The sequence below is a fragment of the Mytilus galloprovincialis genome, chromosome 1 (assembly GCF_965363235.1).
Source record: "Mytilus galloprovincialis chromosome 1, xbMytGall1.hap1.1, whole genome shotgun sequence".
NCBI classification, from domain to species: domain Eukaryota; kingdom Metazoa; phylum Mollusca; class Bivalvia; order Mytilida; family Mytilidae; genus Mytilus; species Mytilus galloprovincialis.
The window spans coordinates 47113650-47140441 of NC_134838.1; the positions used below are offsets into that span (position 1 = coordinate 47113650).

The window sequence follows — 26792 nt, forward strand, 5'->3', positions numbered from 1 at the left end:
TTTCTGCATGAATTGCCAAGAATCTGAACAATTCTTTACATAGGAGATATAAATTTTATCTAAATTTGGCCTCAAGTGGGCCTCTTTTTTCTTAGATGGACAATTTTAACACTGAAAATGCTTCTAGTATGACTTAATATTGCCTTATTCTATAAACAGTACAAACTTAACCAGAACCTTTCCCATTTTAATAGATTATATATAGCTAGAGAAATACCCAAGTGATACATTTAGGGAATTACACAGCAAAGAAGGCAAATATCTCAGTTAAAAACTTTTGTCTCGACTTGAATTTTGGTGTTTCCAATTAAACTCTATATTGCGAAATATAGGTGAAAAGAAATACAAAAAAAACTATAGTTTGGTGTATTTTATACAATATAGTTAATATTGAACTCCTACCATAAAGTTTTATATAAGTACCCATCAATTTGACATAAAATGACGAATCCGCACTTTTCTCAACACAGCATTGTTTTCAGTGAATCTTTTTCATTCTTTGTGATAAAAATCAAATGTACTGATCAAAAGCTACAAAATAGTATAACATAACTGAAGTCTGATGCCCACTATCATTTCACACCAAATTTATGAAATTTTGGAAGTCTTTTCAAATAATTTTCTAGAAAATATTTCAATAGGTTTGGTTTCAAAATTTATATTGTAAATATACACTCTGCAGATATTCATAGATAAATACACAGAAATATATTGTACCCTTACATTCAATCACACAGCGCTCCTAAGTTGACTTCCTTCACAAAAATAAAATTTTAATAATATTGAATTATATGCATTTGAGTTGAAATATCAACTCTGATATACATGTCTTATTCAATGTTGTGCATTTTATTTAAACAATATCATGTTTCAATATATGTGTTTCATTTTTTCCAGCGTGACAAGGACTTTTTTTCATTAATTGAAGCTGGGCAAGAACTTTTTATAATAAATATTGGCGGGGCGTAAAGTTGTTTTTTTATATTTGCTGTACACCGGCCCCACCCTCAGATAAATATTGCACAGTCCCGTAGTGAACTTAAATTTGACAGCTAGTGCCCCTTTAATACTGTGTAAGATTTAGTGTTTTTTTGCTTGACCCTTATGGTTATATTTCACGAATTCAATTATATAACCGAGTGTTTGGTTTGGTCAGGTTTTATGGACTCACCTTTTTAATTTACATCGGAGTTCGGTATGTTTGTTCATTATTCTCGATTCTTCATTTTATTGTGGTTCATTTAATTTTTTCTCTAATTCTTAGGCCCGTTATTCTGTATGTTTACCCATTATTTTCTATTCTGTAAAACCCCATCAAGACATCATATATAAAATCAACATACGTCTTGCATCTTCATTCTCTTCCAAGTCACCGAGATCTCGTTCATCTGGCTTTATTACAACCATAGAGGTCAATGGTGTGACGAACTTGTACTGAAAAAGGTCGAAAGTTGTCACAAAATGTATGATTGAAATATTTGTCAACGTCGGTAATGCTTTATGTTGTAGGATCTATAAAATACAGACCAGTTGAACAATATTTTGTGATCGTCATCACGGAGATAATACGATAACATTAAATTCTCTTAATTTCTGGAATTGTATCTGTGAATTTTGCTTTTTTTTTATTACTTTCAACACATTTCAGATTTCATCATAGTTCTTTTTAAAGTTGAAAAACTGTACTCTTAGATTAATGATCGACTCGTTTTGGCTAACAACAAAACTAAAACCCATAAAGAGCATGCCCGCTCACCTATGCATATGTGCATCCAACATTTTGAACTAAAATAGAATTCATGAAAAAAATAACCTTTTTGTTGATCTTGTATAATTGCTTGCAATTTTTTTCTTTTTAAAATTGCTCTTCATCTTTTTTTTCGCCTCAACACAAAACAGGTAAAACAAAATAGCAACTTCACGACAATCACTCTTATAAAGAGTCTTCTAACTATAATGGCAAATTTTACTAATTTTAGAACTTATCTTGTTTATTATTTTTGCTATCTAAAGAGCGTTTCTATTTTTTTAGTTTTCAAGATAATAGATAAAGACGCAAAAATAAATAAACAGTTATCAAAGGTGCCAGGATTATAATTTAGTACCCCAGACGCGCGTTCTGTCTACATAAGACGCTCAGATCAAAATAGTTGTAAAGCCAAACAAGTACAAAGTTGAAGATCATTGAGAACCAAAAATTCCAAAAAGTTGTCCCAAATACGGCTAACATCGTCACTAAAAGGTAAGAACTCAAACAAGGAGTCGCCTGACGATTTCAGTCATGTTGACTCATTCGTAGATTTGGTTATTTGAAGTGTCAATCTAGTATAACAATTATATGAAAAAGCACTACCAGATGGATAAAAATCGTCATTAAAGAGCAATATCGAATAACGATATCTGTAATAAGCCTTGTTTGTAGATGTTGTCTTGATTGTAATTTGTGCTATTTAAGTTTCTGTCTATGTATCAAGATAATAAACAAACATGAACAAAATAGATAAATCTCGTCATGTAAGGGAAATAACTCTTTTCGGTAGTCATCTGACAGTTTTTTATGTAAAAAGACACTAGGTGGATATCCACATTTTGAACATTTCTGTAATTCCATATTTTCCGTATTTATATCGGTTTCAAAGATAATAGCAAAACTTGTATTTTACATTTTATATGTTTTTGGCATTTATTTAGCACTTATCTTCATTTTATTTCCCACGTTTTAGAGTCATTTAATAGACCAACTATTTACCAGTTACCTTCAAAGACAATGTCAGAGCCCTGTCATTTAAATTCTTCTTTTCTAATTCATTAGTTTCACCGATGGCTTCTTCTAGAAGTTGTTTGATTGTCAAATATGCCCATATTCTTTCCGTGATTTTCTCAAAATCACCAGCTTTTGTCAATTCCGGATCACGTCTCTGAATATCCGACTTAAGCTCCAGTTCCACATTTCCATTCACCCCATTACCAGTAACCAATAGATTCAGCACTTGTATGTTGTCGTCGGATATTTTGCCAGCAATAACTAATTCTTTTCCGTTAAAAAACGTATCAAAGCTCCTTTTTGTTGCATTTTCAGTAACATCTGTGTTTTTGTCATGATATTTAAAAGAAACATTTTGTAATGCTGACGATGAAATTTCATCGTAGAACCCCTTTATCTGTAGCGATGCATCAGAATCTTCAAATATCTTCCTAGCAACACCTTAATTTTTTACTGCAACTTTTTTTACAAATTCATAATCTGCATGGCTTCCAAAGGCAAGACTATAAATAGGTAACCCTTTGATATTTTCCCTGTCGATGTTATTAAGGACCGTTTCAACTCTGTTATTACCTAGCCCATCAGTAAGAAATACCACAATTTTCTTTCGATTTCCCATAGTTTCTTTACTTGGAATAGAATTCAAAAAGCTAATTCCTGACAAAATTGCACCGTTGATATTCGTCCCTTCAGGAAAAAAAAATGAAAACATCAAGTACAGTGTACAAAAGATATCTATCATAATGACTCACGATTAAATCATAGAAGAAATAATATACTTTTCTTGTTCTATATGCATTACCTTTAAAGCAATCAAACCATATAGTATAGTCTAGAAAGGAAAACATATTATCAATATCCGAATATATATATATATGCCTTATCAAACATGTAAGCAAATTTATTATATAGTTTGAGTGTCTGGGTTTACCCCGGATGTGGACTCTTGCTGGGGTTTCGTCGATTTATTATTTGTATTGCCTGTTTGATTGGACGTTTTGTATTTTCTCCGTATTGGTCTAATAGTAATTAGATTACATGTACATGGACTAGTATATATTTGTTTAGGGGCCAGTTGAAGGACGCCTCCGGGTGCGGGAATTTCTCGCTACATTGAAGATCTGTTGGTGACCCTCTGCTGTTATTTTTTATTTGGTCGGGTTGTTGTCTCTTTGACACATTCCCCATTTCCATTCTTAATTTTTATTCAAGTTTCTTTATTTTTTCAAACACCATAAAGTTACAATGGTCAAGGATTTGTATAGTAAGAAGGATTGGAATCTCGCGGTTTATCGTAATCTCTTCCGCGGCGAGACTTCGGTACTCGCCACTATTACTACTATTACTACTCGTCACTTACGATATCGGAACGTGATTTTTTGTACACATGCATCGAGTTGTGTTCTTATATTTTTGTCACGTATAGACAATGTTGTAATGGTTAAGGACTTTATTCATTCTTAAACGTAATAATTATTGATTTTCACTCAAGTTTCAATTGACGAAAAAGCATAATTTAACTGTTTTATTTGATGGACATTGTAATGCAATGTGTATAACGGCAGTTGACAATGTGTTTGTATGTTAACTTCTGTAATTTTTTATTTTCAGTCAATTGTCAAAGAAATTTAAAAAAATCTTATTCTTGTAAATTACGTCATTATAGTTATATGCGAATTTGCATCTTCGGAAACTCTTTCAATCTCGGGAAACAGGTGCAAAACATTTTTTGTAGCAAAAAAGAACTGACAACACATTTCAGGACGAATTACTGCATTGCGTTTTATATACATAGTGGCTAGTCATTATCATAAGTTTGGAACAAGTACTGTTAAAGAGGGAGCCCACTGGTAAACCCTATAAAACTGCCTCTGCATGTTACTGTAGCCGGTTTCAATCATCATAAAAATATATAGGCATAAAAGAAACGTTAGCCAGTGTGTTATAAATTATCAATGCAAGCAAAAATTTTTAATTGTACTAATAACATTACATCTTTAAATGCACTTTTGTTTCTTATCAGAGCACTTTCATCAATTTGTGCATGAATTTGATAGGGCAATTTTATAGTGTCAGCTCTCTGTCATACATGTCATACATGTATAACGGCCTCTCAAGTAGTCGGTCATGGAATTATTTCTAGTTATGTATTATTCACGTTTAATACAGAAATTAACTTGAAAAGAGCGACTTGTCATATATCAAAGAAGACTATCTTTTTCTGATTGTACATTGGTACACTTTCAGGGGCGTAGCTAGGTATTCATTCAACTGTAGGCACAAATCGGCAGGGCGGTAGGGGTTCAGGGGGAGCGAAGCCCCCGCCGGAAAACGGATTTCAGCGTTTCAGCTGCAAAATTTTATGCACAAAAATATTAAATTTTCTGGTTATTTAATCATGATAATTATAATATACATGATGAAAAGTTTGAAGAATTAAGAATAATTTACCATAGCATCTGAATGGTGAATTAAATAACGCAGTACAATTGGAAAATCAAATATTAAAAAAAAAATATTTACAATATGTACTGCCCAGCATAGAACCCCGTATCCCTTTAATTAAGAAGTACACCCTGTTTGGCATTTTCAAATCTATTCCGTTATGATCGATATATACGTTTAACTTAATAGATAGTACATATTGACGATCATTCATTAAAAAGATGGCACGTGCACGTAAACACTGATATTACTATATAATAACACTATCCTTTTGGCTAGAAAGACATCAACCATCAATCTTTTGATTCTTAAACCTTCACCTTAGCCACACAAACACATGCACACATAGTCAATGCCTAATGCAAAATTTCTGTTCTTTTCATACTAACGTAACAAAATTCAAGAAATTCGTATTTCTTTATATCCCGCTCTACTGTAAAATCCCTACCGGCTTAGGAATTGGAATAATTGTGGTCATTACACGTAGATCTGAGAGTACTCAAGACTACTGGAAGCTATTTGATAGATTGATTTTTAAACATCCAGTGTAAAATATTTATGCAAGTTTAGAACAAAAAAAACCAAATTGATTATTTACAATAAACACAACAGGGAGCTTAGTCCTGTAATAGGTGTTGTACAGGACGAAGGTCTGGAAATTTGAAAATGCCATGCATTGGCAAATGAGGGATTATTGGAAAGGAGCAGAAACTTTGCCTTTCAGTAGACCAACTACGAACTCCTCAAATAGTGGTATTCTCTCTACAAGTAGGCATAATATTAAATTTTCCAAACAAAAAAAAAATATTTGTAAAAAATTATGTGTAGGCACGTGCCTAAAGTGCCTAACGGCAGCTACGCCCCTGACTTTCATATGAGGTAAGCAACAGCAGTTTACATCAAGTATTAAAACAAAAGTAATACTTTTCTGTTTGTAACTTTCATGCTTGGTAGGTCTAAACTGTAGTGTCTATAGATATTTATCAATAAATGTCTTTGTAAACATAACTAAAATGTTTCTTGTCTAACAGAAGATACTTTTTGTACAATTTTGCCTTGTATTGACTTTATAGCGCACAGTTACAAATATGCATGTACAAAACTGACTTTTGTCTATCAAGGAAAGATTGAATAATTGCTTACCAGTACTTCAACATCATTTGAACTTTGGTGAACTGAGCTGTCTCATTCGATTGACAATCATACCACATCTCTTTACTCTTAGGTCTTAACTTCAAATTTGGTATAAAAACTATTTTTACAATAAATGTCTTTGTTAAGACGTACATGATAACTATAAAATGGTTATTGTCTAACAGAAGATACTTTTTGTACAATTTTGCCTTGTACATGTCTTGATTTTATAGCTCATAATTACGAATATACTGTATAATACATGTAAAACAATTTTTGCCTATCAAGATAAGAAATAACAATAGATTGAATAATTGCTTACATCAACATCATTTGTTTCTTTGGTGAACTTAGCGGTCTCATTCCATTGGCAATCATACCACATTCCGCATCTCTTAACTCTTATGTCTTAACTTCAAATTTGGTATAAAAACAATTTTTTGTGCATGTATTATGTATGGGCTGTTGGTTTCATGTGATAATATTTATCGTCCTGCTATGCTGCATGGGTTTTGTTGATGGTGATTGACATACATTCATTGATTCAATCATTGTACATGTAGACTACTAGTTTTTAAAATCTTCATTTGATATTGAATGGATAGTTGTCTCATTTCAATCATATACCATGTCTCCTTGCTTATTTTACTACACATACATGTACATCGTCAATATACACTCAACACCAAGCAGATTTGAAGTATTAAATGAATCTGGCATGTAATGGAATTTAAAAGAAGATGTTCAATGATTTATTTTTATATTAAAATATAGAAATAATCCAATTTAACCCAGGTATCACATGATCATCTATCAAGTCACTATCAAAGTTCCCTACACACAAAGCGTAGCTTTCAAGTTTAGGTAGAAGAGATTAAATGTTAATGATCCAATGAAACATTGTTGGTATATCCTCCATAAATGATATTCAGAGGAACGTTCTGGTCAAAAGTGGCATTCAGTTGTACACTAGTATTTCTATTTCTATTTGAAGGCATGCCATATATATCATGTATATATGTTAGTCCACATGATAAGTGTATGAATGGCCAACTGCTGTTTGCACACAACTGCTTAGACTTTTTTGGGGACTTGAATCCTTGTGCCTTGACTTTTCTTCTTAACATTCACCAGTTTGAGCATTTTGGAAAATACTGAAAAAAGGTGTAATATAGTTACATGTGGCAATAATAATACAATATCATATGGCTTAAACAATTCCAATATCAAATATGTCGTTAACAATAGCAATACTACCTCAAGATCTCTGCTCGAATAATTATATTTGCAAAATCTATGTTAGATTTCTATGGGTTTATGCAAATTCAGGAATAATTTATATTTGTAGCAATGTTTCTATTGTTTTAAAATAAAATATTTTGCAATATTGTAGGATCAAAAGATGTCGCAAACAAAAAAAAATCAAAAATAACAATAAAAGGAATAAATGTTAGATAACAGAATATCCTTTATATATTATATATATAAAACTCTAACTGGACTTGACCGAAGTATAGTTTAGAGCAGTTCGGTTTAGAAAAGATAAAGCTCGGGTACATTTGTAATGCACAGGTTTAAAATAATTATGACTTCTTGCTATTTTAATTATTTGCTTTGACGCCGTTGCAGGAAAAAATCTTTCATTGCATTGTTGGATTTGAAGTTGTTGCAGGAAAACATTATTTAGCCTAGCAAAATGCCATAATTAACAGGCATAATAATTAATTGGACTTAAATTTGTAATGCATGTGATATGTGGTATAAACAGATAGAGAAGAAGGGAGTCCATAATAATAACATGCATAATAAAAGGGGGGCAGTGATTTATAATGAAGACCAAAACAGCACTACCCATACATCATTAAAGGCATTAACGTAGATAAGCTGTGTTGGTGTATTATTATTTTGATGTCAGTAAAAATGTATTTATTTGTACACATGTACGTTCACAATACCATGATGCTGGTAAACACTGGGTTGAACATTTGAAAATATTACCATCCATGCATTGTCCCTTTCCACATCGGCAAAGGCAAATCTATGGAGTTTTCTATGGAACATGGCTAGTTAAAATTGATGTAAAACTATTTCAAAACACATGGTTTAACGATTTCATTTCGGTATAAACAGGAAGGAAGTATCAGATTATTATGACAACTGGATCCCCTCCTAATTTAGGCCTGGTAAATTGCGATACATCTGAGAACCACATTGATGTTTAAAGACAGAAAAGTATCACAATTCCCTTATTTAGAGGTTTGAGCTTTCTTCAATACACTTTATCACCAATGTTTCACGTTTGTAAACATGTTTGAACATTAATCTAGGCCAATTGAAGAACTTTATTCATTTTTCCCAAGCCACCCCCATTTTCGCTCCAGAACGCCATTTTTGTTGTAATCAACTCAAAGAAACGTAAAAAAATAGGAAAACTAATGCATCAATCACTACGAAATTTACTCAATACACAAAGAAATCATATATCTATCAGAAAATATAAATTTTATCACTCATCTCCGTTTTATGAGGAAGGAGTATAAAAATAGAAAATGATGATAGGACCGCCCAATAGGCGGGATAGGGTGAGGTCACTTCGGTCAATATGCAAATTAAATCTATGGAGCCGTGTATTCTTACTGTGATCGTAAAAGTTATTCATAACACCAGAACCATTTTAAACTTCTTATTTCAAGCATAATAATTGATAAATATAGATTGTAGATACTTACATATCGATGTCTATTTGTTTAGGTGATGCAAATGTCAGCCATTAATCAGAGCTAGTTTAGCATTTTCCAGATGCATCACGGGTAATCTCACAAAATCTCGCGCCGCAGAAGATATTATACTACAGTCTATGCAAAAGCCCACGAGATTCCAATCCTTCTTACTATACAAATCCTTGCAATGGTGCAAAGAAGTTCATCAAAAGTTATAAACAATAACACAAACACATATGACAAGATGAGATGAAAATATGAAATAAAATAAAATAAACAGTAAAGTAGCAAAGAGTGGTGAATAACCAGGAAGACTCACTTGAAAAGTTATAACCCTGATAAATTTGCACAGCTTTTTCAACTTTTTTTAATTTTTAACTGAAATAGTTTTTCAAATTTTAGAATGTTACATCTGTGCAAGAAAAAAGTATTCAGATATTGTGCTCGAAAATTTGCCAAAGAACTACACTACAAAGTGTAATGAAATTCATCACCAAATCTCGTTACAATGACATAAGTTACAATTATATCTAAGGTCAATTTTATTCCATCTATCAGTTTCGATGGGTAACTTATGGTCACCCGTTCGAAATCTACAATATGTTATTCTATCTTTATCACTTAAAATATTCAGTTATCCTCAAATTTAAAATTTTGTTTATACAATTTGTAGGCCAATCCTTTTGATGAACAGTCAATATCAGCTTTCCATTTCTGTTGAAACTTATCAAATAACATTTGTTTGAAACTAATACCCAACCATTTAGAATTAAAATTTCCTTGTGACAACCATTTATTGCTATATCAACATTTATCTAATGTATCTTTAACGTATTTCAACCAATCTGACCTTAATTGCTTGCCAGAATTCTTCAAGAACTGTTACATGTATTTGAATGTATAACATTTAAGCAATCTTGTTATCATCCCCATTTACTATTTTTGACCAGAAATTAACCATACGCAGCTGTTTATATAAAAACATTGGATAAATACAAAGTTCGCCATAAATCATCAAATTAGGTGTCGACTTCTTAAGGTTTAGTAAAAGCTTACACAATTCTAAGTCCACTTTTTTTATAATATCAGTATTACTGAAACCCCAAATCCCACACCCATACATGAGGATTGAGTTCACCATTTTATCAAATAGATCATATTGTGATTTCACTGACAAATTGTGCAACCTCCCCATTTTCAATACTTCATACATTGCTTTATTTCCTTTTCTAACTAAAATTTTCTTAGCACTCATAAAGCTACCTGTTCTTGGAAAAATTAACCCAAGGTATGTCAATTCGTTGAATACCTCCAATAGATTTCCATCATATATAAAGTTAATATTTTTGGGTAATATACCACCAGAAAAGAATATAATCTTAGTTTTACTTGTTTTAACTTTTAACTTCCAGATAGAAGATCTGTAGATCGGATGCATTATCCGAAAATAACACTGTATCATCTGCGAAAAATAACACAAACAGTTTTAAGTAGATATCAAACTCACTCTCTATTTCATCACTAATACAATTTAAACCACATACACTTTTTTCTTCATTAAACTGCCGAAGATCGTTTAAATACAATGAAAATAAAAAAGGAGACATATTTTTACCATGTCTTTCACCGATATTGCATGAAAAGTATTCTGACATTTCACCATTATACACAATACGAGATTTAATACCAGTGTACACATTAAAACATTTATACATTTTACCGTTAATATATCATTTACAAGTAATTTATGCCAGAGACCGACCCTTTCCCCAAACAGTATCAAAGGCTTTAGCAAAATCTACGAATGCACAGAGTAGTTTCTCTTTCTTATTTTTCATGATACTAATAAGGATGTAGATAAAAAATAAATTATCTGTAATAGAACAACATTCTCTGAAACCAGCTTGATTCTGACATAATAAACAAAAATCATCAGAAATTTATTCAAACGTGAATTCAAAATAGAAGCAAATAATTTCCCAAAGCAGCTTTTAACTGTTATAGGCCTAAAATTGCTAGGATCATGTTTGTTACCTTTATTCGTAAATAAAGGTATTATATTTCCAAAAACCCAAATATCAGGAATAATTCCACTGTCAAATATAATATTAAAAAGTTTCACAAACACCTGTGACATAACAAAAATGTTCAAAATTTTCCAGTATTCTTTCGGGTTAATCGATTTTAAGTTTTCTATCTTGTGTCTAATTTTCTTTCTATGTGTACGAATGCTCTTATCCATTGCTCGCTTATTTATAACACTTTTCTAGTTTCTTTGTTTCATTGACTTTGTCGTCAGTATGGTTTTCGCTTAAGTTTTCGTCTACTAGACCGAAACCATGGTTTTGATTTTTTTATATTTTGTGTACGCTTACGTCTTTTAGTAAATGTGCCGAATTTGGAATTTGCCGTATTTGTAAGGAAATGACATACATCCTCATCAACTTTATTAATAATTGAGTTTTCACTTGTATTTTCAACCATTTCCGTTAATTGAGCTAGTATTTCATTTACTTTAAGTCTATCAATATTATTAATAAAGGTGTCTTATTGTTCATTTTCCCATCTCTTAATCTTCTCCTCAGGCATGTCATCATCATGACTGACGTCGTTTTTCATAACAATTAATCTTCAACGACAACGGATTATGAATATCCGAAAATAAAACGCTAGAATTTAATACTCAGCGTAAGAAAATTTGGGGAAGCAATATTGTAATCAACTACACTGGTGTTTTTACATGTAAAACTACCCAGACCTTTGTATTCACACATTCTTCCATTTAGGATAAACATATTGTTATTCTTACAAAATTCAAGAAGCAAGTTTCCAAAATTATTTTTTTTTGTGATCCATACTTTTCCTTAATAAATTAATATTTAACTCATCTAAAGTACAAATACCCTCGTTTTCAATGTCTAACATTCCTGAAAATTCTTCACAATAATCGACGTCAAAGTATGACTCTTCTGCAGTTCGAGCATTAAAATCTCCAAAAAGACATGTAAACGATAATTCGTTAGTTTGATTAGCTAAAAACAATCGAGCGTCATTCAAAAACTAACCTGCATATCAAAATGAAATTTAACACATATTTTTTTGTGGTCTTACTAATAGCATAAAAAATGTGATAAGAAGAAATAATTTTTTCTTTTAGTAATTTGATAGGGTTGTAAAAGTGTTGATCGTGCACACATTTTTAGAAAGAAGCGCTTTAGTGCTTCATACAAAATGTGCTTCAGTCAACACTATTACACTTCAATAAAATTGAAAACAAGAATCATTCATTTCTTTGAGGGGGTATCCAACATTATACCCCAAAAAATTCCTGTCGTTTAATTTTTCTTATTTTTTTTTTCATTGATAAACTAGGCCAACTTAAACATCCTGTGAAAATTTTAAAAATCTGTAAAAGATTTGAACATTAGGTTTAAAAGATTTGGCAACTCAAATATGGCATCTTATACATACTAGTATCGGCCAAAATTGGAAGTTCTGAAATATGGGTATAGAGTTGAATTTGTAATTTTTTTTTAAAATTTAATCCTAAAATGACAATAGCATAGCTAATAATGATAGCTGAGGTGAATATTATTTAACTGATACCCCTTTCTTGCAAGTTTTTTTTATTCCTGATTAAAAATTTTGCCAGCACTTTAAAAGGGGGTATAAGAATCAGCCCTGAAAAGTGAATGCTGTGCTTCTAGTATTTGAAGAAGATTTTTTTTTTGTTTTTTAAAAATGTGTCGTCTAATTTTTTCATAAAACCAAGCATTTGGAGTGATATACTAGTCGGCTGTTCTTGCAAAAAATTTTAAAATTTAACCGTTAGATTTTTTGGTATTTAAATTTTTTGTAATTACGCCCCACCCTCAAATTCGTTCATTAAATAAGAGCAAAATCTATTCAAAAAGAACATAATGGCCATATTTATTTCGTCTTTTAAACTAGGCCTCAGCTATTTGGCATGTGGATGTAATATCACAGGGTTAAGTGTCTTGCATCATGATGACCTTTGTGTGACCTTCAAATGTGACCTCAAGGTCAACTTTATGTTGTTTTTTTCGTGAAAAATACAACCATGTAGGCCATAAATTTTTTGCCTTTTGACTTAGGCCTTACATCTTTGGCATGTGGATGTATCGTCATGAGGTGGTGTGCCTTCTTAAATTTTTTACTTTCATGTGACCTTGACCTGAAGGATGACGATTGTGTTTTTTTGGTAAGAAACACTTGTACGGGCCATGACTTTTATGTAGTTATGAATTCATATTTATTTTCAAAAAATCATATTACACAAGCTTTAATCGACCATACACCAATATATACACATTTTATGACATGTCAACCCATTCAATGCACACGGAATACATAATGGACATGTAGTCACATAAAATTGTTTGAAAAAGGAATCGTTTCTATTGAAGCGCAGTGTACGTACTTAACTACTCAACAGACAGCAAAGTGAAAACTTCATAAGTTTCAAACAGTAGGAGTTATGTCAAATAACTATATACCAATAATGGGACGGACGGAAGAACAGACGGACAGGGGTAAAACAATACCCCCACCCCCGACTTTCAGTTGCAGGGGCAAATTAAAAAAGGGATGTAAAAGAGGGACGAAAAATATCAAAGGGACAGTCAAACTCATAAATCTAAAACAAACTGACAACGCCATGGCTAAAAATAAAAAAGACAAACAAACAACAGCACACACGACACAACATAGAAAACTAAAGAATAAACAACATGTAACTGATTTTTGATTTGAGATGCGAGCTGTTGAAATTAAAAGAATGACACACCAAAAATACACATGATACACAGGGAAAAGGCGGCAGCTTTAAAGTTGGCAGATACTTTATATGATCTAGATTTTCAATTTATTGGTCTACAGATTCAAAAATATACAATTCCAAACTTAACTATAAAACCAGTGGTCATGGTGGTGCAAAGAACCACGGCTCATGAGAAATAAAATAGAGCTGACTGTGCAAAATCCTTATTCTGTGAAATCAAGTTCGTTAAACATAGCGTTTTTTTAGTATCAGTTACAAGTTTCACATTATTTTTGGGGCCCCTTATTATTATAAAGAATGATTACACTATTTAGTAATAATCTTGAATTGAGACTTGAGAAGAATTTTTTAACTTGTCACTTGCAATAACACCACACTTTCTTTTTTATATTTATTATAAAATTGCATTTTATCAAAAAATTCGGAAAGATACACAAACAGGACAAAAGCACATCAAAAAAAAATAACAAATTTTGCTATCCCTTCGAAATTTAAATTTGATAAAGCGAAAATAACATGCTCTATTTATATCATACATGTGTAGTTTCAGTTTCAACTATGATTCTAAATATAGACTTTACTTTCCCTAAAATTGTGGACGGAATAGAAGACACCCGTTAATTTTCTACACCTGTCAGGATGATACTAGAAAGATATAGTTTTTTTTATTCAGATGAATTAAGAAAGCAAAAGTATGTTTTTTGGACTGTACACTCGGACGTTTTTTTCTTCTTTGTCATTTAATTGTGTCTTTGATTTTGTTCCGTAACATGTAAATGATGCACTGGTGGTTGATTATCCCCCTCGGTATCTTCTAACTTTGTACCTGAATATAAATCATGCAATAAAATATTCAATTGGTTCTTAAAAAATATGACAGCAATTATAAAATTATAAAATTATTCGTAACCTTTTTTAGATAGCTACGTGTATTACTAAGGCCATAGTGTATTTCATTAAAAATAGTATTGTGGAGACAATTAAGTTTTGATTTAATCAATTTGATACGAAGATCTACGAAAAGAAGCAATGTGTAAATGTCCATGGATTCTTATTTATTTGGTAAAAAATTTATTGTCGGAGGTAGCTATCATTTGAGAGGGGGTAGGAGGGGTCTTGATCCCGAAATCCCGAATTTAAATAAATTTAAATCCCGAAATCCCAGAATTCGAAAAAAAGAATTATCGTATCCCTAAAGGGTCAATTCCTTAATCCTGAACTTAAAAACACCTTATCCCGGAGTCCCGATAAAGGTCCTATCCAGGATGAGTAATTTGGCATAACAAGCAGGATGACAATTTACGTAAACAATATCAGTAAACTAATGACAATTGCAGGTCCGTAAAGAATAAAAATAAAAAATGCAGGAATGCAGGACAAACTTTTAAATCCTAGCCCAACCCCCCCCCTCTAAAATCAAAAGGAAGGTTCCTTAGATTTTGAATTTTTGTACTTTATTTCATTTCATATATTAGACCTAGGCATTGCCAAGTAAAAAAGAAAACAGTTATGGTCCTTTCTCTTTCTGTTTCCCTCCTTTTCTAACGTCCTAGTTTTCTTTTGGTAAATTTATTTCACTTTGAAATTTCCCTATTATGTCTCATTGAAGATTCATTTATGGAAAATGAGTAACTTTAAATCAATTAAAAGATTAAATGAACAACAAAGGGTATACAGCTGGTCTTAGCAATAATGTAATTATTCTGATCATGATCTTTTAAAAGCTTGCATATTGCACATGATTTTAAAACGTAGCAATGAATCAGACTATGAGTAAGAGTTATGTTTTCTTAGGTGTTCTGTACCCCCTTAAACAAATAAAGTTAAATAATATCCACCATATTGTTATTTTTTATATCCATATTTTCTTTATTATTATTGCACTACTTTGTGTATATCATATTTTGAGTCGCCTTTTTATTTATCGTTTGTTTTTATTGAGGTAAAATAATTGCCTTTTGGTATCTAATTTTTTCGAAGGTTGGTGTTTTTTTTTCGGGAACCTCGGATTTTTCAACAAATAAAAACTGACCCGCCACGATGTAGCACTATAGTGCTGAAAATGGCGTTAAACACAAATCTATCAAAAAAATTGAAAAAGATTTTTTTTAAACTTTGTTTGGCATTTATTCATTACAATATGCTTACCTCCGCCTGCTTCCATATTTGCAACATATTGACGTGCTTTGTGTTTATTTTTTTTGCTAGCAGACAGTAATGTTTGCTGCCACAAATAATTGTCACCGTTGAACAGCATTATGTTGAAACGATCACCTTCGAAAAGATCTTTCAAAATGCTTTTCATAGCACTCTTTTGTTGTGCTATTTTAGTGCCCGACATAGATCCACTAACATCTAAGATGAATAAGACGTCTTTTGGTAAAGGATCCATACCTTCTGGTGCAAAGAAGTGCACAAAGTATCCGTCAACAACCTGTTAAAAAACGATTAAATGACGTGCTTGTTGTGTTGCATGTACGATGTGTTTTTAAAAAACCCATTTATCTAAAATATATGAAAATAATTTTGCAGATGTAGAAAGAAAACAAACACATAAGCAAAATCATCAAGTAAAATCAATAGATGAAACTTTACAAAACTTCCTTAAAAATTATTTAACTAAATGGTACAACAGTGTTTTTGGCAATTTGCATATACCATGTTTATTGAATCAGATGCGAAGTATATTGCAGTATTTCATGCAAGTCAATGGCTTGTTTATCAATAACTCCTATAGCGGTGGGTGCGGTTAGGCCTTTTAAAAGTAGCTCCCTTGGATTTGTAACTAGATAGTTGAAATGTTAAATATGAATATGTTAAAAACGCACGTAAATCTGATACGGTCACACTATTTTATGTTTGCTGAAAGCAACCGAGAACAAATTAGAATAATTTCCTTTACCATGACTTCACCAGCATCAAATTTTCTCTGGACATCATACTCGACAACAAACAACCCTGATATTCCCTGGTCAGACATCTGTTTCTGGTCATCGACTGTAGGGGCATAATGAATAGTGGCAGACTTTTGTGTTGGTTGCTCGATGATAGCCAAAGCGTTTTTTTCTTCTGTTAGAAATAAAACAAAAAATATATTAAAAACCTTTCTGAACAATTGAAGGTCTTTCCACCTCGATAATAAGAATGAAATTTAAAAAACATATATCTGTTGGTGCATTCGAAAAAGACCAGATTAGAGGTTGTACTATGTGAATGTTTGCCCATCAGTCTGAGCCGTATACTTAATTATGTAAAAACTTAAAAGCATCCGTTTTAGTGCCTGGCAACCGTTAACATTTTCTAAAAGTAAACCATTATACTCATTAGGTCAAATATGGTCAACAAAGAGCCTTGGCTCACACCGAACAGCAAGCGTTTAAGGACGAATAGTGATAAACCACTCAAACAGTCTAATCTATTTGAAAAACGAGAAACACTAAAAAAAAACCGACATGATTACTGACTTAGGACAGGTGCAAACAAATGCAGCGGGTTTAAACATTTAAATGTCGCCCTTATCCGTAACAATAGTGTAGTATCACAACATAATAAGACACACTATAAAACATAAATTGAAATGGCTTAACTTTATCAAAAGATATACTTACACATTAATTGAACATACACTGACCGAATAAATTTGACTCCGAATTAACTTTAGTACAATTTCATCATTAAAATTTCAATTTCTACAATTACCACTGACATGAATAATAATGTCTCTAACCAATTTTTCTATCATCCAACTGGTTACCTATAGTCCCCAAAATAATATCATTTCGCAACGGTGGCACTGAGACCTCAGTAATGTCTCTTGACTCCTGAATGTACACGTTAATCTTGAAATCCTCCACAATCTGGCCTGGGTCCACGTATATTATATGCTCATATTGTTCATAGACTCGCTCTAATAATTCTTGGTAAGTAAGATTAAAGGCAACTTTACTCTCGGCTGCTACGTTTACATCAACACTGAACCGGTTGGTGTGTCTTGGTCTGCAATGAAATGGAATGTTATTTGTAATAAAGGCTGGCGCAATGTGTCATTTACTGACATTTTTCAATGATTCTAGGCCGTTGTTCTTCTCCGAATATTACGTTAATATCTAACGTGATGGTACACAACGTTGCACTTATTTTGGTTAAATTATTCACGACAAAACTTTCCATTCTGTATTTAATTTGTAGATGTGTTTTTATTTAATTGATTGTTTCATCAATTGCTGGTGGACGTTTCGTTCCCGAGGGTATCACCAGCCCAGGAGTAAATAGTTATCAAAAGTACCAGGATTATGATTTTAAACGCCAGACGCGCGTTTCGTCTACATAAGACTCATCAGTGACGCTCAGATCAAAATAGTTAAAAAGCCAAACAAATACAAAGTTGAAGAGCATTGAGGACCCAAAATTCCAAAAAAGTTTTGCCAAATACGGCTAAGGTAATCTACTCCTGGGGTAAGAAAATCCTTAGTTTTTCGAAAAATTCAAAGTTTTATAAACAGAAAATTTATAATATGACCATATAATTGATATTCATGTCAACACCGAAGTGCTGACTACTGGGCTGGTGATACCCTCGGGGACGAAACGTCCACCAGCAGTGGCATCGACCCAGTGGTGTAAATAGTTATCAAAAGTACCAGGATTATAATTTTAAACGCCAGACGCGCGTTTCGTCTACATAAGACTCATCAGTGACGCTCAGATCAAAATAGTTAAAAAGCCAAACAAATACAAAGTTGAAGAGCATTGAGGACCCAAAATTCCAAAAAAGTTTTGCCAAATACGGCTAAGGTAATCTACTCCTGGGGTAAGAAAATCCTTAGTTTTTCGAAAAATTCAAAGTTTTATAAACAGAAAATTTATAATATGACCATATAATTGATATTCATGTCAACACCGAAGTGCTGTTGAGTAAACATTTCGGTCTTGACATGAATATCAATAATGTGGTCATACTTATAAATTTCCTGTTTACAAAACTTATAAATTTTTCGAAAAACTAAGGATTTTCTTATTCCAGGCATAATAGATTACCTAAGCCGTATTTGGAACAACCTTTTTTGAATTTTGAATCTTCAATGCTTTTCAACTTTATAATTGTTTGGCTTTATAAATATTTCGATAAGAGCGTCACTGATGAGTCTTATGTAAACGAAACGCGCCTCTGGCGTACTAAATTATAATCTGGTACCTTTGATAACTAATTAATTCTGAAAACCATATTGAATGAAAACATGGCCGATTCACAATTCTTTAACTTGATGAACGGAACCAAATTACGTTTATCCTTAAATTCTCATATCCTTAAATTAAATAACCGATATTTTGTTTTATTTCTTCAATTATCTAGAACAATTTGACAATTTATAGTCCATATTTTCTTCTATTTTAAGAAATTGATGCCAGTTACAAATTTTAATTGCTAATTTTCAAAACAAGGGTTTTTTTAGACGTCGCATATAAAAGTTTCCTTAGATTTTACTTTTGATAGTGATTATTTCTTCGTCGATATATACTGTGAACATTTGTGTATATTTTAATATATTTAGCTGATAAAAGACGATCACCCACCCACACTCATACATACAAACACGACAAAAACTGGACTTGCTTAGTCTCTAAGAAAACTTGTAAGATTTCCGCTGATATTTTTGCTAAATGGGTACAATTTTGGGTACTCGGTGCAATTTTGAAACTTTGACGTAAATTCGGTCATGCAATGTTGTGATTACCTATGATGATTGTTTGGTATGAATTAAATGATTTCATTTTTCAGCATAAAAATAACCTGCTAGCGACATAACAACTAATTAGTAACTGTTTAAAGTTTAAAAATCAGAATACCATTCTTTGAATAAATTCAATTATACCATCTAACAGGCCTTGCGGTCATAAAACTTTCGAGCACGAATTTGGTACTTCGACTCGAAAATCAACCAATTAAAAAACTGGATTTGTTGTTTCGAGCACTAATTTTGTACTCCAAGTTCTGAGTATAGTTTTATGACCGAGGACCCTGGTCTCTTTTACGTGAAACATCTAATAACTTATTGTGATCGTGTACTTACTTTTGTGCCACATGTCCTGCACTTTGACCCTTCTTCTTTGCTGTATCATATTTCTCTTTCGCTTTCACTTTCTCGTTGATTTCTCCGGGATACACCTGTCCATCAATTTCCCTGAAAAATTTACAACACCATCTATTAATATTCTAAAATAATTATAGATAATTTTAAGATGAGAAAAAAAGCAGTGTGACATTTTTTTTAAATTAATTTGATTTTTCTATTTTATTAATTAATTGTAGTTTACAAGAATTAAATATGCGCTCTTATGGATCGCTTATGCAACGTTATCATGAAACAGTTAAGGTTTTGTAGAAGATTGTTTAGTTCTACATCTATTTACTGCACCATTATATTGCTTGATTGTTTAGTTATACATCAACATCTATTTACTGCACCATTATATGCATATTTTTTTGGTCTAAAATGCAATAGAACCTAACACTTAATACTAAGTGAAAGAGCTGAAATGGGCCAAAAGTATATCAAAACTTTAAATTTTGTCTTTTGAATTTATGTCTCCCTTACTTTGTAGTAACATCAAAATTTAAAACTTACATAACAAATTCTGTAATAAATGCTGCATCTGGAAGAGTGACTTCAAAATGAGCTTCAACTGAAGCTTTTGCACTGTTAGCAACTTTGCTGGTAACTAAAGTTGTTGCAAATCGGAATTTCACATCAGAATTTATGTGCATATAATATATTCTAGGATTCTGAAAAACAAAATAATATACCATATGCATGAATATTCATTTTCCAAAGCGGTCTCTATGATTTTCGTCAACGAAACGGTCAAATGAATTAAAAGTACTGTCATACAAAACATCATACAAATAATAAGATATAGGAAGATGTGGTGTGAGTGCCAATGAGACAACTCTCCATCCAAATAACAATTTTAAAAAAGTGAACCATTATAGGTCAATGTACGGCCTTCAACACGGAGCCTTGGCTCACACCGAACAACAAGCTATAAAGGGCCCAAAAATTACTAGTGTAAAACCATTCAAACTGGAAAACCAACGGTCTAATCTGTATAAAATTTAAAAAACGAGAAACAAGAAACACGTATAAATTACATAAACAAACGACAACTACTGTATATCAGACATCAAATAAACACATAACTGAACGAAGAGAAATCAGACTTCTTATACGTTCAGGTATTTCACATCCAATTTTTATGGAAATATTCTTTATAAACACAAAGGTGTCAGTATTCACCTCAAAAACTAACAAAACCTTTGAATAGACTTATTAAGAAGGGATATAGTTACGATACTGTTGTCAGGTCATTAAAGATTGCATATTTTGACGTTAATATTGATTCACTTATAGGGTCTTTGCATCGGAACTAAACACATTTATTCAAAAACCAGTTGTTGGCATGGCACGGGTTATGTTCTTCTATGATGGTATGATACTAAACCCCTAACGGGAAGGATTGTGCCTGATGTTCATATGATGAAATCATAATATTTCAGTCAGTTTAATTGAAGTTTGGAGCTGGCATGTCAGTTAACTGCTAGTAGTCTGTTGTTATTTATGTATTATTGTCATTTTGTTTATTTTCTTTGGTTACATCTTCTGACATCAGACTCGGACTTCTCTTGGACTGAATTTTAATGTGCGTATTGTTATGCGTTTATTTTTCTACATTGGCTAGTGGTATAGGGGGAGGGTTGAGATCTCACAAACATGTTTAACCCCGCCGCATTTTTGCGCCTGTCCCAAGTCAGGAGCCTCTGGCCTTTGTTAGTCTTGTATTATTTTTAATTTTATTTTCTTGTGTACAATTTGGAAATTAGTATGGCGTTCATTATCACTGAACTAGTATATAATTGTTTAGGGGCCAGCTGAAGGACGCCTCCGGGTTCGGGAATTTCTCGCTACATTGAAGACCTGTTGGTGACCTTCTGCTGTTGTCTTTTCTATGGTCGGGTTGTTGTCTCTTTGGCACATTCCCCATTTCCATTCTCAATTTTATTGAGGTGTTTAGATTCTTTTTTTAGGAAGAGCAATTATAGTATTTATAACCTGAAGCGATCACTGTTGTCGAAGGCCAACAGACATGTCGTTATGTGCGTCCCCCTCCCCAAGTTATTTATATTGCATAGTAGTATCGAAACCAAAATGCTTTAAAATTAAAAGTTTGTACGAGATTGAATTTTGTCGGTCTGTCAGGCGAACATATAGTTCATATAATATGTCATAGCTGGTAAAGTAGAATCCGCTGAGTCCGAATATTTCATTTGATTTTATGGTTTTAAATATTGAAGAAGAAATTATCCTCGCATTCACGAAAAATGAATATAATTGATAAAATGAAAATAAACAAAAATTTGTATTTCCTACGTTGTTTACTTCAAGCATAGACTTTATTATCTATTATATCGTTAAAGACGTAACAGAAACTGCATTCCACGTCAAACCCATAAATACAAATAACTTGGAGTTATTTTCCAATGATAAAATGTTGCCGCCGAAACAGTAGCAAAAGCTTGAGAACGGACACTAGAAGGTTTAAGGACGTTGAATTTAAAACATTTGACACCTGTTTCGAGTTGTGTGTCGTACCAGTCATTGGTGATTCATTTGTAGTATCGGGGAGGAAACTATCTCTAAATGAAAAGTCACTTAATATGACATACAGCTGAAACAGAGGATAGGGAGGAGTGTTTTTTATTGAAAGGAACGAAGATAGCTTGATAGGAAAATATCGTCATACGTAACCAAGGGTAAAATATTTGGACATTTTGTTTCCAAAATGAAAGCATATGTATATGATACGTATACTTTATTGCAATACTTTACTTCTCTAAAAAGTAAAATAACACAAAAATACTGAACTCCGAGGGAAATTCAAAACGGAAAGTCTCTAATCGAATCGCGAAATGAAAAGCTCAAACACATCAAACGAACGGATAACAACTATCATTATCCTGACTTGTAGCCGGCATTTTCTTAAGGTCAAAATATTGGATTAAAGCTGGTTTTGTAACAAGCAAACCCTCTCACTAGTATGACAATCGCATAAAAATCCATTTTATTGACAACAATGTGTGAACAAAACAAAAATACATAACAGGTAAACAATGTCACAAAAAGGGGTGAAATAGTTAATACTGTGTTATACTAAATCACAATAAATACAAACAATGTCACAAAAAGGGGTGAAATAGTTAATACTGTGTTATACTAAATCACAATAAATACAAACAAATGTGTCACAAAGGAAACCCATAAAAAAATATAATCAAAACATATTTCTTTAGCAAAAATTAATGTCAAGGATTTAAAAATTTACCGTAGCACAACAACACTGAAACATTGACTTCTATAATATGTTTTTCTTGTCCTCAGATAAAATACGCATATTCCTAAGACAATTCAGACCAAGTAATGTATATTCTAGTATTAAGTTACGCAAAATATAGATTTCTAAATCAAGAAAGCATCAGCCACAATACGTATATATTTTTTTTTGCTTGACATTGATTTTTTGAAGCATGACCTTTCACCCGGACAAATAACGTTCTTACCTGTGTTTCTGAATGTGCAATTTGCGTATTCAAAAAAGAAATCACTATAAATGAATGAATAAATCATTGTCCCGTCCATCTTCAGTCACTGTTTCTTAACAAATTTATAATCACCTATAATACACGATTTATGTATCTGCAGGAAGCCAATGCCGACAACGTAATCAAAAACACAAAACACTTAATTCTCGGTTGAAATCTGAAGGACGTCTCAAAATAATATTTACCTGCAGTTTTTCCAAGTGTATTATTATCATACTTTAATCGTGTTAATAGCTCAAAGATAACCTTATATATCGAATAACGGAATTTGTTTACAAGTTACAACAAACGACAGTCAGTATTTTTAGGGTATTATACGCTTTGCGGCCAATTCGGAATATTATTGCCCAATAAAAATATTAATTATTCAATTTTTATCATGAACATAATTTTCATATGTTCTTTTTCCTGTAAAAAGGTAACTAACTTTTTACTTCCTCTTTTATAGATACTAAATAAGCGAATAACTATGAGAAAAACTTCAAATTTTAAGGTAAACATGTTTAAAAGACCAAAACTCAAAAAACAAGTGTTTGTACTTCAATTCAGTTAGAAACCTTTTTATGTGCCATAACTTCTTAGTAAGAAGAGACAGAATGCCGCTTTGTTTAGTACATTTTATTGTCGTAGTTTGAACATTTTGTTTTATATCTTTTTGTTAAAGTATCATATACAACTTATCTCAATTTGTCCGCATGTGTTTATCGAAACGAATGTACAAGTTTCAATAACATATGATTCGTGTTTGATTATCTAATGTTTCCCTAAGGTAATCCTTTGTTATTATACAACACTTAATTTGTTTGTAGTATTTACAGATTTATGTCTTTTGTTGAAGTTTATGCAGATAATAATCTACACAGAAGCTAAAGGTTACAAGAGCGCAATTATTCGTAATGCATTTTCCATAGGGTACCACTAGTGTTCCGGATTTTTTTTTTCGAAGACTACACAAACTAGGGAAAAACGGGTAGCAGTTCCTGTTACTAGAAATGCTAGTGTTGCATTACAACTAAAAAAAGGGTCATGCGGCTCAAATTGACTTAAGATGCAGTTGAAAAAGATCGTCCACTTTGTTCGCTTAATGAAAAAGGCATATTTTTAATTGGTCCGACGTACAGAAATTGACGATATTTTCTATACTTCATAAAATTTGATTATATATTATTAAATAAATGATTTTCGGCAATTTTTAAACCTAATTGGATAAGCTTTCGATTAAATGTAATTCCAATCCAGTATCAACCAATCAGAAACCGTATAGGATTCAATTATAAGTACCATCTTGGGGTAAAAAACTTGCTGGTAAAATGTAAACAAATAATTGCGCTCTTGTAACCATTACTCTTTACGTACATACATTTATTGCAATCAGGGGTGAATGCTATTTCAGCTTTTGTTAATTTTCCCCTGATACATTAAATGGAATTCCCACAACTGATTTGTAGACGAGTGCTACTTAATATTAAAGTATACTTGTACCTACGCTGAAGGTCAAACATTTCACTTTTCTGTATACGTGATGACAGTGATTCGAAATTATTGTTATTAATAAAACTTTTCTTCTAATGTAGCAGACATGCGTGTTCCCAAGTCTTTGAACAAAATAGTAAATGAAAGTTATACACTTTATGAGAAACCTTTCTTAATTATCTAACATTTATTGGAAAGTCATTTATAATGATCTCAACGTCGTCTGACGAACAGATGACACTGGTATTGGCCTTTTTGCATGCCCTTTACATCAAAGCACATGCTGAGAAATTAGAAACATTGGAAGCATTATAAATATAAAGACAGCATTTTCAACGAAAAATTAAAGGATCTGACAAGAAGATATATTAAGATATGTTAAACGATGAGCTGAATAAATAGAAAGACTGAGTGTTGGTTCGCATGGTAATTTTCATATTTTGGTATATGCCATATATATGTTCTTATTTCAGTGCATGGTTTAAAACTATTGGTGCTGCTTCAGGATTGTGAAATTTTACATGATATCCTTTAGCCAATTTAGTTAATTACTTTTCCTGCTTATTCCGTTTTTGTAATATCTATCTTGTACCAAGACAGGAATATGACAGTTGTTATCCATTTTTGTTTGATTTTGCAATTTGATTAGGGACTTTCCTTTTTTAATTTTCCTCGGAGTTCAGTATTTATTGCGATTCTACTTTTGACGTAGCTCCGTACCTATACATCCCGTCGTCGTGCTTTTGTGCTATGGTAAGTTTTTGTATTCTTGTCTTTCGGGTTTGCTTATGTGCTTTGTTTATATAATGTTAATTGCTTTTCTTTGTTAACCTATTTGTTTGATTTTATAGTGATTAAAATTATAACATAATGTTGACTGCTGTACCCCTGTGGTTTACAGTGTTACCTGTTATGTCTGTTAGTTTTGTTCACACATCGTTGTCAATATAATGGATATGTATGCGACTGTCATGCAAGTGAGAGGTTAAGCTTTCTATAAAACCTGATTTAATCTATCATTTTCTACATGTCTGTAACAAGTCATGAATAAGATATAAACATGGAAAAAGGTGTTGCAACACTTGATTTTTTAAACCTTGAAAAATCAGCCTCGTAAAATAATTTTGGATAACATATGATAAAATATTTGTAAAATAAAATTGAAACATAGTTAATGCCACATGTCGACTAATTTGTTGCTGAGGTAACCAAAACCATTCCTGATGAAGGTCATGTTTGAACTGTAGTGTCCTTTCGCGCACTTTACGCCCAATAGTGTTCCATATATGCTCGATATGGTTCAATTCCGGACTACGATCGGACCAAGGAAGATAAACCGAATTTTATTGGAACAATGGATCTTCCTCTGCGATGCTAATATCCAACTTTGACGAGCTCTGCATTACATTAGATACAGGCTATTGTATATCTGTTTATAAGCAAAGGTCGACCCCCAAATAGTCTTATCGCATGATAACCAGTAGTGATGAGTCGATATCGAACAGTTTTTGTTTAAAGTCTCCTGTATTATGGCAACCACTCTCTGTTTGTATTGTTTGCAATAGGTTTCCATCTGACCAACCTTCATTATGCTTGATTTTCCGTAGCAGATGTTATAGGGGGTCTTCTTGATCTCGGGAGGTCTTGCACATCGTTTGTTGCCTGATTTTTGTTCTCAAAACGATTTATAGTGGAATGGTGATGACCAATAATACGTACAATTGTCACAGCGACATACCTGCTTCTCTCATGCTGATAATCTGCCATCTCGCTGCAGTTAAGAGTTTTGGAGGACCCATT

General features: G+C 32.2%; 1 protein-coding gene and 1 long non-coding RNA gene across 2 annotated transcripts; both read right to left on the reverse strand.

The window, feature by feature from the left end:
• Window positions 1-1299: 1299 nt before the first annotated feature.
• On the reverse strand, window positions 1300-23682 carry LOC143076170 (inter-alpha-trypsin inhibitor heavy chain H3-like). The gene is given in 8 exon segments (XM_076251865.1): window positions 1300-1434; window positions 2757-3451; window positions 16013-16298; window positions 16767-16933; window positions 17619-17860; window positions 19936-20046; window positions 20491-20648; window positions 23478-23682. Coding segments are annotated over 7 exon segments (1761 nt in total). The 5' UTR covers window positions 20631-20648; window positions 23478-23682; the 3' UTR covers window positions 1300-1314.
• Window positions 7083-8813, reverse strand: LOC143076180 (uncharacterized). The gene is made up of 2 exons (XR_012978553.1): window positions 8342-8813; window positions 7083-7497 (listed from the first exon to the last, which is right to left on the reverse strand). It is a non-coding gene; the product is annotated as an uncharacterized LOC143076180 (long non-coding RNA).
• Window positions 23683-26792: the final 3110 nt, after the last annotated feature.